This window comes from Epinephelus moara, chromosome 6, assembly GCF_006386435.1.
Source record: "Epinephelus moara isolate mb chromosome 6, YSFRI_EMoa_1.0, whole genome shotgun sequence".
NCBI lineage: Eukaryota > Metazoa > Chordata > Actinopteri > Perciformes > Serranidae > Epinephelus > Epinephelus moara.
In genome coordinates, this window is record NC_065511.1 from 36,471,170 (window position 1) to 36,487,775 (window position 16,606).

Consider the following 16,606-nt stretch of genomic DNA (forward strand, 5'->3'; position numbering starts at 1 on the left):
CTAATTATGTAACTATACATTTAGGACGTAACGTCACACATGGGGTGTTAATTCGTAGGATATCATATGAACTTTCGTGCATGTATTTTTCCTTGGATATGATAAGAATCGTTCTATGAGAACCTTGTGTGTGGATACAGTGAGAGTTTCAGAAAATATGACAAAAGTTATTTTTTAGAAATGTCACCAACACACACACACACACACACACACACACACACACACACTATATTTACAGCATGAGTCATGCTTGAAGGCGGGCTACTTCCCATTGACAGGGTAAGAAATGGGCGGGTTGAGAGCATGAAATGAAAACCACTAAAGAGGAAAGCTCCTGAAGACACACCGCCACCACCAACACGCAGCATTTGGGGCTCAGCTGTTCAATAACCTGAGCGCAAGTCTGGTTCTACATCATGTGTGAAACAGGTCTAACCCCGACATGCTCGGCAGAAACATTTGACACAAACCAGTACAGAAACATCATCACAGACCGAGATAATGCTCACAAACCACCTCGATAGCTCGAGCCGAGAAATGCAAACAGCAACACTCTCTGATCTTCAAAGCTCCCAGGTACGTTGGCAGACAAGATGGCAGTCAAACCCAAACACAAGGACGGGTCAGGGATGGGGCAAGACAATCAGAAGTACCATACACACACACGCACGCAGCAGACGAAATAATAACAGTAGCAAGGGAAAAAAGAGAGGTTGAGGGGGATAGCAGAGAAGATAGCACGGGCCATCGGACAGACTCGACGAGGGAAGAAGCAGTCTCACAGACCTGATCAGCGAAAATCCTGGTTTTTGGCTCAATCATGGGTCCTCCCCTTAACTCATCCTCCACAGCCATGAGTCTTGGAAGCAGAGAAAGAGAGAGAAGGGGGGGGGGGGGGGGGGTGACAGAAAGAGAGGGAGCATTATGAATTCAAGATTAACAAGAAGTTGAGCAGGTGCAACTCCAACATCTGTCTCAACAACACCACCACAGAGATAAGATGTTGGTTACCTGAATCCCAAATCTGCTCAATCTTTTAAGCCCATGCAAATGTTGAGCAAGCCATGCTTTCTGAGGCACTGCCAATTTTCACTGGTGGAGCCTTTTTTTTTTTCTTCTCGCCCCCATGGGATTCATCAAAGCACTTTTGCTCCATTTAAGGTGTTTTCAAAGCACAATTAGGGCCAACTGTGGACAATTATGTGAACGGTTCAATAACAGATCTTGATCATCCCCAGGGAATTGCCCATCTTATGTAATATGGACTGACCAAGGCACTGGTGGAAAATCCTTTGACTAATCATTTCAAAGACTCCGCTCGCAGATATGAGCTGCTGGAGTTTTCATGAGCCATCGGACAATGCAGGTTTCCCAGCTCTCATGATTATCCAAGTGCCAGGGATTTACTCCAAATAGGTTCATTCAAGGACACTTCTCATACGGGGTTATCTTGCAGTTACACAGCCAACTGGCTAAACTGTGAATACTGTTATGGTGGTGATAGATGCCAAATAGAAGTTAGTGTGAATAAAAAAAAAAGTCCTCTTCACATGATTTCATTGGTTGCTTTCATGACTTTCCATCTGTTTTACAAGATTTTACAGCAGCAAAATAAACATACCTGCAATTTGCTGACATTGAATAAGCTTGCAGGAATAATTCTCCTGTATAACAGTGAGCAAAGGAGTAACTTCCTGTCAATGTGTCTGAGTAAAATGACCAGAAAGATTCATCAAGCCACCAAGCCAATCAAATAGTTGACAGCAACATTTAATTGCCGCCATGTTTCACCACCAATCTAGTCGTATTGTGTCACTCAATACTAATTTCACATTCATGTTTTATTCAGAACACAAAGAGGCCATCCCGTTCTCACTCCCAACTCGTAGAATACTGCTGTTTTGTCAATGATTTCAGCGTCAAATACCAAGTATCCTTTCATGGTATGATATGCACCAGGTGGCGGCTATCTCTGACGCCACTGGCCACAACTGAACTCGCCAATTACCACCACTTTGTTAGACGGCGACATGCCACATTAGTGTGGGTTTGATATGCACTGAGCGGCGGCTATATCTGACACTGCCTGCAACTACTGTAGTATAAAGAATGAGAAAGACCCATTCAAACGGCAAGAGGGGTGCTGGATCGGACAAACAAACACCGGACTTTCACCTGGAAGCCCGTTGTTTGTTTCCTGTGTGACACCAAAAGTCAATGGAGTTGTTTTAAACAATGTAGTGTGCTATGTTGGGTAGCATGCTAAAGTAGTACCATATGTCACATGACTTGACTTGATGTCAGTGACAACTAAACCAAGCCATGATGTTTTTTTCTGAACCTAACCACAGACTTTTGTTGCCTGAACTTTTGGAAATAAATGTAAAGATGATGTGATTTACCAACGTAGTAAGTTTACTTTGAAAAGGACTTCATGCATGTAACAAGTGTCTTTTGAGACGCCATCCATGAATGTCCAAAATGGGATCCAGAAGGCTACCTGGCATATCATATTTTGACATTTAGGTCTACTGACAAAGCGGCGTTATTTGACGAGTTGGGATGAGAACGCGTTGGAGAGGCACATGTTTGACAATAAAGAACGAAAATCCACAGGTGAAGTTTCAAACATAAGCGTTTGGATGTTTTATTCCATAAATAATGTACAGTGTCGAGAGTTATTTTACAAAAGAAGAAGAAAAGAAAAGAATCACTCATACTGTAAGCACACACAGAAATATAAGCACTGTCCCAAAAAACAATGGAATGTAACATGGGCATACAGCATTAAGATTCTGACATGACTTCAAGAGGCAGACAATGATTCATGTGGGTGATATGTTACAAAAAAAAAAAAAGCTTCTTATATCCAGTTGTACTTCAAGTAGTGTGCTTTTGAGGTCAAGTCGTACATGTAGTCAAAACAATGTGTGTAACATGAGGTCACAATGTCTGAACATTTTGCTACAGAGAAAAAAGGCAAGAGACAAATAGGATGTAAAGTTGATGTAAAGTCAACGGAAAGAAACAACAGACCTGGATCAAACAGCAGCTGCAAATACTTTCTTGTGTCTTTGCCGACATGAAGTACGTCTCTTTGACTGAAAACTTACCTCTCAACGTCTGATTGGTGCTGATGCTGCAGACCCCCACCCATAAGGTTCAAGCAAACTAAGAATTATTTGCAACTATTTGACACAGGTCTGCATAAAAGAGACTATAAACCCTTGGCTGTTGCTACAAGCCATGTCAATCAGACCAATATTGATCACACACACATCAAGCCAAAACTCATCACCACTATGAATTCATTTGCAAGATTTAAACAGAAGTTTTGCCGTAGTACAATCGACACAGCCTATCAATATATTCTTGCTACAAAAGAGAGGCGGAAATACTGACACCAGAATATTATCTATATCTCTGGAGAGGGAAAAACAAAATAATATGGTCGCCCTTTTAATAATATTTAAATCATACTGTAACTGCATAAGTTAAATGACAGTACTGTCTAACTTTCTTAAACGACTATTCTGATCACCATCACCACCAATGACGGACTGCAGGTCAAAAGGCATACCAAGCATATACAGCAAAATCATACAGATAGAAGAGAAATCGTTGTCGCTTTAATTAATAAATAATATCCATTGCAGTTTTTTTAAATGCAGATAAATTCACAAACACCGTACAGAGAAGCCAAAAACAAGTAGAGAACTTAAGAACACACTTTGCAGAACATACTGTTGTCAAAGAGTCACGTCATTGTTGTCATGTTGTCTCATGTTGCACTTTACAGTATTCCAGGTCTTTTCTGTTTAGATACTGTGGATGGCACCTGGTTAAAGGTTTTAGTAACACTTCATAATAACCATCATTAATAAATGGTAAATTGATAGTTAATTCAACTTTAGTTAAAAGTTATTTTACTGTAAAACAATGAAATGATAATGTTTAGTAATTAATAGCAATGCTATCATTTGTGGTATTTTAACAGTTTTTTGTTGCACACATTGAAGCATTTTATATACTACTATATTAAGTGGTGTTCTTACATGTGAGGCGTGTGAACGTTCAATTTTATGTGTCGCTTAGATGACGATGAGCTGCTTTTGGCACTCATACAGGCTCAGGAAACACTGGCAAGATAGAGAGATTACTTACCTAATGAAGTGAGATGTTTTTGGGCTTTTTGTCTTTATTAGATGAGACTGTTGAAGCGTGAGTGGGGCAAAGAGAAGGGGGATGACATGCAACAAAGGGCCACAGGGAACTGAGCCCGCTGCGGCAAGGACATTGCCTTTGTATATGGGACGCCTGCTCTATCCACTAAGTCACCAGGCGCCCCCATTAGTTTATAATTACCTGAAAAATAAGACGTTCGTCGTTACCCTAAAATGAGCTGTTAATATCTATATACAGGGCAGGTCCTCTTCCATGGAGTCCGCCATGTTGTTCTAGAGTAGCCCAGAATGGACAAATCAAGCACTGGCTCTAAATAGGGCCATTCCATGACTGTATTAAGAGAACTGGATACATCTTTGGAGGCGGGGCCCCGTTAACTCCTATGAAAGTCGCTCGGTGGCACATGAACCCAAAAAATCTGTCCGACCTGAAAGAGGGATCCCTCCTCAGTGGATCTTCCTTAGGTTTCTACTATTTTTTCCCCCGTTAAAGGTTTTTTTGGGAGTTTTTTCTTATCCGCTGTGAGGGTCCATAGACTGAGGGATGTCGAATGCAGTAAAGCCCTCTGATTTAAAAATAAAATTAAAATTGAATTGAAAAAAGTTTGACTCCTGTGTATAAAATTACCCAGATGTTAGGAACTGCTTCCGCATTGTGTGGCCCATCGTGCAGGCACACTAGAGACTTCCACCTGCTGAGCTGGCTACTTCCGATTTAGCGCTCCGTTAACTTCATTTGGGAAAAAATAATTATATCATACAGCTCTTCAAGACTTTCCAAATGTTCTTAGATTGAGTGGACCAAATTAGTGAAATCAGTGGATAGTGAAACGAGTCATTTCACTGGGGTTGTGACTCTGAAAAATGTATTAACTGATTTACAGAAGTCTCTTTTGACACGGACGTTTATGGGAAAAAGTCTTTTTGGGCCACATGGCATCACATGACGGATGTAATTACACTGTTTGGCCTCTACAAAAATTGGCTTCAAAGCCCGGCACACTTCCTGGAGGTATTTTTGTGTTTTTGTGTCAGCCAATGTAATTTTCCTACTGGGCACATGGGAGAAGTTTCAGCTCTGCAACCTCACCACTAGATGTCAATAAATCCTTCACACTGGACCTTTAATTTAGAATATAAAATGTTAAAATGTGTGCAACAAAAAACTGTTAAAATACCATAAATTATAGCATTAATAATAATCAGCATTTTTTTTCATTTCATTGATTATTAACAGTAAAATAACTACTAACTTAGGTTTAATAAACTATCAAATTACCATTTATCAATGATGGTTATTCTAAAGTGTTACCAAGATTTTGGCAGGAAGTTACTGTTTCTTTATGTGCACAAGATGCATACAATATACCTCAGCAGGATCCTGCATGTGCATCTGCACACACAGCACATGTAGAATATTGTATCTATTATTGCGCTTCTCCTGCTAAAAAGTTAGCTATTGCAAAGTCAAAATAATTATAATCTCACTCTCAATAGAATTCATATATATTTCATATATCATTATTGTTATGGCTCTTGCATCACAGACTTTAATATGCTATGGATTATAGTTAAAAATAGATTATTACTATATGACAGGTGCATTTAAGACCATTGATTTTTTTTCCCTCACTGCAGACTCACCGTAAATCTGTTGTTCAGTTCACAGCAGCTCGGGGAAGATAAATAGTTTATATTTATAATTACCAAAATGCATTAAAATATTTTGACAATAAATAAATAAATAAATTAGAGAGCCTGTAGCCAACTTATGGGATCAGTACCCTAAAGAAAATATATAGATACAAGTGCTACAGGTAAAGTGGATTCAGTGTTTTCAGTGAATTTAACCTAGCATGACCTAAAACTCAAGTTTTGGCTTTGGTTTAAATTAGATCATTGAAAAACAAAAAGTGTATCTGGTCCAATGACAGATATTGGATTTGCTCTGAGCTTTAGGTTTATGCACAGAACATTAAGGCTTCTCTGAAATAAAATCTCTGACACTTGAAACACAACGCTGAGTGTTTTAGTTCTGCAGATAGAGAGAGTTTTTCAAGCCTACACAGGAGCCATGAATTCAGGGATCACGTGCACGCTCCTTTTTGCAGAACCTGAGTTACTTTTGCATCATAATGTGTCTGAATGTGAAAATTTAACATAAAAAGTCAATTAAAGATGAAATAGAACATAAGGCTGTGGTTACACTTGTCGTTTCACTAAAATTTTGGAGTCCCATGGCCTGAGACCATGCTTCTTGCACCTTGCACCTTTTGCATACTTTAAAATTAAAATCCAGATGATGCACAAGTCTTGAAATGCATTTGATGATATGATCTGGCTCAGTGAATTGTGAGTGACTCGGAAGCATAGATCTGCTACTTTATTCTTCCTTGTGTGGTCAGCTGATAAAAGTCACACAGGATACAAGTGTACGCCTTGATGATATGAGTTTTCTGCACACTATGCTGTGTGTGTGCAGCAGGTTCACTGTATTCTCTTTAAACTCTAGGGGAGCAGTAATTAATGGTTTGGCTTTAAGTGCTCTGCTAAAGTTTCTCTATTATGTGGCATATTTTCCTTTATGCCCTCGTGCTTGAATCTTCATCATTGTCTGTGACTCCCCCCCTCTCCATATTACATCATAGCATCGTATGAATGTAAAAAAAAAGAAAAACGGAGGAGAGGTTTCGGTCCCCATGTAGAAAGATACATCAGCAGTCCTTCAGTGAACGTGGTTCACCTTGATTTAAAATGGACGAGCTAATATTAAACCACGGTCTTCCATAGTCCTCTGCCTGAAGGTCCAAAACAATGTGTTGCTTTAAAAAGTGCAGACATGTTTCTGAAGTTATCAAATTTTCAATCCTCTTGTGCTTTTACGGTGCAATCTCTTGGGAGAGTCAATTGAAAATTAAGCTAAGTGGAATCTGAAATGATCCCGAGATCCAGTTAAAAGCTGTGTTCATAAAATGGTAAGTGCAGCAGCACAAGGACACGGGAGGGTGTTCTAAGGGTGGGTTTTTATATACAAGGTTAGGGTGTTAAAGATGTTTCCCCATAAAAGACGAGCAGGACTGTCTCTGTCTTCATTCCGTGTCTTCTTTCCTGGAGTGGATTAGAAGTGGCAATATTCTCTGTCACAGTTATCCACCCTTCAGATGCAGACCACAGACTATTATAAGATGTGAACAAGAAATTATTGTACTCTTCTGCTTACAGAGCCTATTTATCTGAACTCTTTCCACAGTAAGACTAAATTTGAGCAGCATTGCTAATGTGCAGTCACACTTAAAATGCTCAAATCCTTAGAACACAGCAAACATTTGGTTTTCGTGCCTGAACACAACTGAGATACGATCAATATTCCACTCTTTTCCCCATCAACTACTTAATTTTGTGGTCGATCAATAAAAACTTAAGAATGCGCTGCGAAATTGCACCACTACGATTTCACACAAGCACTCAATAATATTGGGACTCAGCTGGAGTTCTCCACAGTCATCCAAATATGATGCTCTTGAATAAACCCTGTTACGATAGCAGATTTGCTACAACAAGAGCTTAGGGGACAATCAAAGACTCCTTTGTCCAGCTTAACTCGGTTGAAAAGAACCAGCCTCCGAGAGAACATGCACTGCACGCTTATCAGAGAAGATATAGATCTCTATCTTCCTTATATTAGTCTCTCATTTAATTTGTCACTCATTACATGTCTGCAGCTTTGGCTCTCAATATACAGTACAGCTCCCTGCTTTGCTCCCAGGGCTGTAGTGCTTAATGAAACTGAAACAACCTCCTACCCTCCAATATTCTTTGCAAGATAACACCCCTGTAAATAGAGTCTTATTCCAATATGCAATACATGTATTTTAGGAAAAAACATTGCAGCTTCAAGTTCCTCTTTCACTCTTGTTAAAAAGAATCCAGTATGCTAAAGCTGTAGTGTGCTTCCACTTACTCCACAGAAGCATGAAAATGCATTTTAATTAATGCTAGCAATCTTTATCTGAGGGAATGTCATTTTTTTCCACATATTTTGGAAGAAAAACTCATATAGTCTAATTCACCAAAGGCGTCACAGTAAACAGAGATAAAGTCAATGCGGCCCGCCAATTCGCCCACATGACGTCTTAGCTGTCTTTTGCCCTCCATCCCAACAACAGCCTCCATTTACCTGCTAATTATTCCTTTAATTTGGGAGTCTTTCTCCGCTTGCTGTTGCCGTAGCTTCCTCTCACTGTCTTCCAGTCGATTCTGGTACTGTAGGAGGATCTTATTGGTCTGCTGCTCCTGCGTGAGGAGCCTCCGCTCGTACTCCTCCAGCTTTTTGTGGGACATCATCAGGCGGTCCTTCAGGGAGTTGATCTCCTCCTCGTACTCCCGTACCTGAGGCAGAGGTATGGAGAGAAATTAGAAATGTTTAAACCTGGTTGACATGCCTTGATTTCTCAGTGGCTAAAAGATTTATACCAGGGGGGATTGCTCTGAGACAACAAGGGAGGCTGATCTTCCCCTAAAATTTCATAGAAGAAATGGTCAAATATGCACTATTGAATTTACATTAAAATAAGAATTTACATTGCATTAAATGTGCGCAAGGATGCGTTTAACATCATGACTATGATGTTCAAATGTCAGCTGTTATCAGCAGTTTTCAAACGCGACCTCCCTGTCATACATTCTCGTGTCAGCACGGTGGACGCGGAGCCTCCAAGCATTCCTATGAGACAGCGCTGAGCAGGTTTTTTTCATGCAGCCAAGCGAGACGGTCATTGGATAAATGCAACAAAATCGTCACTTCCAGGGAGGCTCAGCTTCCCTGGGCAACAAAATCGTCACTTCCAGGGAGGCTCAGCTTCCCTGGGACCTAATGGAGCACTAGGCGGGAGAGGACGCTCGGTGTCTGCATGATGATTGGAGGAATTGTCTAAAAGGCTGAACCCCTTTGTGATTCACAGCGCTTCGCATTTTGAGCTCAGTCCCATGCAGATATTTGCGAGTGGAGTGCCATCTGGACTCCGGAGTTCCTTATTTCCATAAGCGATATAGCTCATTTTCACCGTTTTAGACACAGTTCAGGTGTTTAAAGCCATCTGAAAATCCGTGAGGTATGTTTCGCTGTGGTTCTATGGCATGAGTGTGGTTGGAAAACGGCTTCAATTAAATGTTCCTTTTATAAGTTACTGCCTCGCTACTTTATGATGTAAACTTAAAGTGAGCTTCCCCTGTTTGAAAGACCAGCAGCCGCCACTGATTTAAAGGTGCTTTATGCACATTCATGACTTTACAAGACATACTGGAAAGTACAGAGCCACCTCCACATATTCCAAATCAGAGGGCTGATGTACACTGAATGTATGAAAAAGATTTGAACACTTGGCTGATAGCTGTTCTTTCCCACACTGTCTGGGACCTCTTACTTCTGTGTTAAGACGAGATCTGAGTGCCATCTGCTCAGCACTGATAGACATGACTCAGTGTTCCTCTAAGCAAGAATTGAACTTTTGTTTTTATTCAAAAGGCAGTTTATAAACTTAAAAACGATACCCACCCTGTCCATGCGTGACTCATCCATGCTCTTTGAGTACTCCTTCAGTTTGAACTCCTCACGGTCAATCCGCGAACTTTCAATGTCAGCCGACAGATGAGGCATGTTGGAGACCCAGGCCACTGTTCGCTCATTGGCTGAGGGTGGGTTGAGGGTGGATGGAGTCTGGGAGCCCTGGGAAAAAAAAGCCAGCACACTGGATATGAGAACATGAGTTCTTAAATGGACGAGAAACAGTTCCATAACAAGTAGCAGGCTTTAACGCAAGGTGCCTCAGTGTTCATACATTTTGAGCTGGACCCTGGTGGGACTCCTGACCGTGTTAGTGCCATTCTCAATTAAAACCTAAACACAGTAACTGACATTTTAAGCCCTATTTCCATGGGACTATTATTAGCTGGGAACCTCTGTGATTTAGAATAAACACCGTCGTGTCTGGGCTCTGTGCAGCGCATTCAATCAGAATAAGTCTATATTTTACTAGTCATTTGTAGCTCCACTCCACACAATACAGACACACTGATGCACAGTGTTAAACAAACAGAACCGATTCTGCCACACACTGTCACACGTTATCCATCTCATCATCTTTCCAGATTTCGCTTTTGTGAATGACTTGAGCTCACTTTTTCTGCGAACAGGTCTCCTGCACCCTAACTGCTGTCAAAACTTTCGTTTGTAATTGCCAATGCAGCCTCCGTGATACTCGACAGGGAAAGAGGCAGAAAAGAGGCGCGGAGGAAACAGAAAACCTAAATATGACCCCAAATCACAGAGATGCCGATAGGCACAGGACTAATATAATTACACAACCTCTGCGTTTGGCGAAATATGGTGCGTAATTTGCATTTTTTACTTGATAAATTATGGACATGCCAGCTTCGCATGGGATTAAGATCACACACGACCTCTGCAATTATTACAAATTACCAGAGATCCCCAAGTAATACTAGTCTAGTGCAAACAGGGCTTCGCACACATTGTTGAGAAACAATCATGAGCACAGGTGCTGACAGAAAGAACTGCAGCGCTCGAGAGAAGAATAAAGAGAATAAAATGAATTCAGAGCGTGCAGATGTTACCTGTTTGCTCATGGTGGGTTTGAGCAGGTGCTGTTGCGGAGGCTGTTGCTGTGGTGACTGTTGAGTGCTCTGACTGGTGGTTCCCTGTGGACTCTGGCTTTCCCTGACAGAGCTCTGCTGGTGGGGAAGGCCCGGGGCAGTGTTGTCTTTGACGGACAGCTGCCGGGACCCGTGCTGCCGGCCGCCATAGCCGGACTCTGGTGACTGGAGGAGATTCCCGCTCTGAGGCCGTGTTTTAGCCAGAGCAGCAGGTGCAGCAGCCGCACTAACGGACAGCTGGTGGGAGGTCTGGGACTTGACACGCTGAGATGGAGGCGGGGCAACAGAACTCTGGCGCACAGGTTGGACTGTGGAGGGGGGCGTAGTGGCCAGGGAGGAGTGGGAGGTTCCTGTCTGGGAGGTCATGCCCATCATTTGTTGTTGCTGTTGGAGGTTATCCTTAGAAAGAAAAACAGGAAATAAGAAGTTAGCATTTTCAGTTTGTTCCAGTTATTTTTGGGCAGATGATGCTACTGTCAACTTCTTGGCCAGTCAGATTGAAAAATGCAAGAGGCTGCAGTGGTTGAGCGTGTTGCTTTAGCTACTACTGAGACAATGAAATACAACCAGGAAGTTTAGTTTGAGAAACAGAACAATGAATATTCAGTTTCATGTCATCACCCTCATTTTCTTCCCAGGTTTCCTGCTTGACAACTGTTGACTATCAGCTGCAACTAACTAGAGGTGTGGACTCGAGTCAAACTGAAGTCACAGATTTGATGGCTTTAGCCTCGACTTGTAGAAATAAGAGATTAAAAAGTGTGTTAAGGTTGGTGTCAAAGTCATATGCGACATCAAAGTACTCTATTTACTATTTTAAAGCATTTAAATTAACATTATACAACAAGACAGGACAGAAACACACAAATTTAATTCTGTTGTGGCACTGGTTGATAGTGCTATATGCTGTGAAAGTGCAATGTCAGCAGCACTATGTTTTTCACTTGCTTTAACAAACTTGTTTTAACAAATAAATACAAATTTTAAAAAGCAATAATGATATTTGTAAGTGTAATATATTATTAATCTGTTGTTAAAATACCATTATATTTTGTGAAGAGTGCATTATGAGTTGTTCAAGCCTTGAGACTAGAAAGTTTAGGACTTGGGACATTACTCAGGACTTCAGACCCACTTGTGACTTAACAGACAATGACTTAGTCCCAAATCTGCAACTAACAATAATTTTAACTCCTGATTAATCTGCCAATTATGTTCTCAATTATGTGATTAATCTTTTGGTCTATAAAATGTCAGAGAATGGTGAAAAGGGTTAATCACAACTTCCAAAAAGCCAAGGTGACGTCTTTTTTGTTCGCTTTGTCCGACCAACAGTCGAAAATCAAACGAGATCCAGTTTACTATCACATAAGACAAAGAAAACCAGTGAATCTTTTACAACTGTGAAGCTGGAAGTAGATAATGTTATGACATTTATGCCTGCAAAATATGACTCAAAAGATTTATTTTCTGTCAACTGACTAATAGATTAATGAACGAATCATTTCAACTCTTCTGTTAAATGAAGGCAAAATCCCCCCCTGCCCAAAAAGTTGTCATTTTCTGGTTCCAGTTTCTCAAATGTGTGGATTTGCTGCTTTTCTTTTGGGTTCTATTGCTGTATGTTGAAGATCTTTGGTTTTAAGACCTTTGGTTGAACAAAGCAGACAACCTGATGACGTCACCATGGACTCTGGAAATTTGTGATGGCCATTTCTCACTATAATCAACAGGTTAATAAACTAAAAGAAATGTTGGAACAATAACCAACCCAACAATCATGAGTTGAAGCCCTAAAGCCATCAAAAATTAAAAGAGACAAAGAACTCCACACATAAAGGCTCTCAGACGTCACAAGAATACAATAAACACATTTACCGGCACATGAATGGACATCTGCCTGCGTCCATAGTCAGCCCTGCTGTAGTCGTCACTGTAGCTGTGTGAGTGGATGATGCTGGGTTGGCCCAGGTGACCGTCCCTGGTCCTGAGGGTGGACAGGTCCTCACTGCGAGAGAACCCCCCATGGGCGAACTGTGGCATGTAGGTCTGGTGATCAGGTTCTGGGGCCAGGAGCAGGGGTGCTGGAGGTTGAGCCCGGCTGTGCTGGTGATGGAGCTGTTGTTGAGGCCCATCAGCAGTCGCCAGATGAAAGAGGGGATTCTGGAAGGAAAGCGGGTAGCGCATGGCGGCGGCCTGCTGTTGCTGCTGCTGGGATAGCGAGTCGGTGGTGGTGCCCATCTGGCTCAGCTGGCTCAGCCGAAGACCGCCGGACATGCTGGAGCCGCCAGAGCCAGCTGACAACCTCCCACCGGCCCGCAGCTGGCTGCTCAGGCCCGACCCCAGGCCGCCACCGCCTCCGCTGCTCAGCCCTCCGAAGCTGCCCATGCCGGCGATGGAGGCCTGGGAGGAGTTGAGCATGTCCACCGACTGCAGGTTAGACACGCTGTTCATTCGGGAATCCTGGAGGTCCATCATAGATACGCTTTTATTGACACTGAGCACCTAAATAATAAGGGATATGAGAGGCTTTTGCGCCCCCTGTTTTTATGTATGTTAGGTGGCCACGGATGATATGGGTGAGGGTGGTGCGGGTGTTTTTACCGCGAGGCCTGGATATCGGAATGCCTCAAAGTATTTCCCAGGAAATACCGCTAGGATGAGTTGCGTGGTGAATCAGTGGAAAAAAAGCAGATGTCATGATATACTACAGCCTCGATCACACGATGGCAGATTCTATCAAGTATGACTAACATGCACGTCATACTAACCTCACTTTTATAAAGATAGACCTAGTGGATGGGATGATGATTCCCCAACTCAGCATGATAAAACTCACCTTAGGGTCTGGCTCCGTGATGTCTGAGCTGCTTGTGCAGTAGGCTGGGCTGGATCGGGCCAAGGGAGGACGTGATACATAAAACATGTCTTTGGAGGACGCTCGATGGGGGTGGTCACGATCCTGAAAACTCATCTGGGAGCGAGATGGCATGACTCCTCCGGTGGAGGTGGGGGAAGGCAAGCGAGTGATATCTATAGAGCTGGAGAACAGCAGTGAGTAAGGTCAACAATAACTGAGGAAAGAGACTTAAGCCTGATTTATGTTTTGCTCAACAGAAATTATGTATTTTCGATAGAATCGCTTGACACTTTCTTTCTTTCGCACTCATTGAGAATGTTATGTCGCAGACACTGTCATATTTTCTGCTGCTGGTTTACTGGAGGTTCCCAGCAACAGCCGGAAGATGATCAGGGATGCAGCCTTTGTCAATGACGCCCCAAAGCTATGGAACACACTACCTATAGATATCAGAGAAGCTAGCTCGCTAAATATATTTAAAAGAAAGCTAAAAACGTATCTGTTCACTTTAGCCTTTAACTAGCTCTGACTTCCTGATACAGGTCTGAAACTCTTTATGTTTATGCTTTTCTACTACTGAGTTTTGTGCATCCTGATGTGAGCAACATAGGGCCAGATCCGGTTGACGAGATCATGAAAACAGTTGGCAGACATCTGAAAATCACGAAAGTTCATCTCCTTGTTCATGTTACATATTTGTTGGACCAAAGCATATTTATCCCATAGCTCCCTTGTTTGGTTCAATGGACACACTGACCAACTCCTCTTTTTGCGCTCCAGTTTTTACGTTAAAAATCTCCTCCTCTGTAATTGACTTTCATTATTAAAATGCAAAAAAACACAAAAAATGCAGAAAAGATACAGCTGTCAGAGGGACAGCTACATCAATTGGAATGATATAATACAACAAAATCAGACAGCTGGAAAATAGCATACAGTTAACTTGGAAACGACTGAAACCTTTTGGCGAAGCATACAATGAAAATGCTTATTTAATTTTTGTCTTGTAACTTATTAAAAGTGTTGAACACCCTATCATAAATCAGGCTTAAGATATAATTTGAGCTGCAACGATTGGTTGATTAATTGTAAGTCAATCAATTATAATCAGCAACTATTTTGATGATCTATTAATCAATCTGAGCTAATTTTTAAGATACCATGCCAAAGTTCTCTGGTTGTAACTTCTCAGATGTGAGTATTTACTGGCTTCCTTCATCTTGTACAAGAGTAAACATAGGAACAACAACAAAGGAATCAAAGTCGATCAATCAATCAATTGTTCAGTGTTTAATGTGGCCTACCTATTAAGATCCCTCATCATGAGATTTTGGAACTCCGATGAGATGCCCCTGTTGAAGCTCGGCCGTGACAGCAGCCTGTCTGTCTGCCTCTCCTGCACCCTGTCTGTCTGATGGCTGGGCTGCCTCTGGAGGTGTGGGTTACGCAAGGCCATGCTGATGTCGTTCAGGAGGCGAGGCAAAGGGCCCAGTTTGATGATGGCATCCTGCGGTTCAAAGAAAACCAGTTTTGCTGAGTTTTGCTGCGGATTTAAGAGATAATTCATTTTGAGTTATCGAACGTAGAGCTTTCATTAAAATGTCATATATCCATCGTCACCTGAGTTAACAACAGCTCAAGCCACAACACAGACTGATGAGCCTTATTTAGCAAGAATGTTTGAGGTGTTTGGTTTAGTTTGGCTTCATCTAACCTGAAGTGATGTATAAGGGGTGGACAGTAACATGACAACCTGTACAATATAATGCTCTTCAGTGCAACAGCGCTGAAATAAATGACTACTCTTATTTTAATTTAATTTAAGCCAAATGTACTGGTGGTTTTGTACTAGACTGCATTATATTATCATGTATAGCTGAGATTTATTTCCCTTTACATGAAAGTATAGTGTATGTGTCTAATCTCTGTATGGCAAAATTATTGAAATAGAGCAGTATGACCAGATAACAATGAAAAATTAATAAAATCACAGGGAAAATATGTGTAAAAAGATGACAAAAAACAAAATAAAAGGGACCAAAAATTGTTCTACATAAGTATTATCTAGAAAATCTACAAATAACATGTCTCATTTTGGAAAGAATGACAGTGTAAATTTGTAGTTTAAAATAGCACAGGTGACGTGTCCTGTTTGTGTTTACCTTGCTGAGCTGAGCTATGACCTCCCAGAGGAGACTGTGGAGTATGGACAGCTCTCTGCCCAGGTCGATGTATCCTTCAAAGCCGCCCGCATTGCTGACACTGTCAAGGTTGGAGATCTCGTACAGAAACTGCTGCATGGAGGCCCACTCCATCTCTAAAAACTCATTCATGAAACACATGTACTCCTCTTTAGTGCCAAACCTGCAGGTGGGGAGGAAAGGAAAGGCCAGTGGGGAGAGTATGGAAGAGAAGAGAAGGGAAGGTGACAGAAAAGGTAGAAAGAATAAGTGAGCAAGACATGACTCTGAAATTAAATGTCAGCTAGAATCACCATCTATGACTACTCTACTGTGAGGTTCTGTTTCTTCACATCACATGAATGTCCGTCATATCCACTGCCAAGACCAACACACTACAATACATTTTGGTGTGAATCTATGACTGTAAACTAGAGATCTGTTAGCCCGTCAGGACCCAACAGGCCCTGATAGCTGTGTCTATTCAGTTCGGGCTCGGGCTTGGGCTTGGGCTAATGTTAGAGAGAGAGCGTGTGTCAGAAAAAGCTCAAAGTTATATTGGTGTCTGGCTGTTACGGGCCGGGGTTGGGCTAAAAGTGTTGCAGACTTTGTTGGGCTAGGGCTGGAGTTTTTGGCCCATGCAGGACTCTAACGTTAACAAATGTGTTTGAAATAACAGTTGCTTCTGGAACATTCCAGAACATATCACT

At 41.8% G+C, this 16,606-nt stretch overlaps 1 protein-coding gene across 1 annotated transcript in view; it reads right to left on the reverse strand.

Annotated features, from left to right (window-relative positions):
* syngap1b (synaptic Ras GTPase activating protein 1b) overlaps positions 1–16,606 on the reverse strand; it is a 169,870-nt gene that overhangs the window by 15,364 nt on the left and 137,900 nt on the right. Inside the window, exons 13-20 of the mRNA XM_050046275.1 lie at positions 15,879–16,080; positions 15,021–15,223; positions 13,696–13,897; positions 12,735–13,319; positions 10,818–11,255; positions 9,739–9,909; positions 8,362–8,573; positions 787–859 (exon numbers count right to left, since the gene is read on the reverse strand). Coding sequence (XP_049902232.1) covers positions 787–859; positions 8,362–8,573; positions 9,739–9,909; positions 10,818–11,255; positions 12,735–13,319; positions 13,696–13,897; positions 15,021–15,223; positions 15,879–16,080 — 2,086 coding nt within the window. The remainder of the gene's footprint in view (positions 1–786; positions 860–8,361; positions 8,574–9,738; positions 9,910–10,817; positions 11,256–12,734; positions 13,320–13,695; positions 13,898–15,020; positions 15,224–15,878; positions 16,081–16,606) is intronic.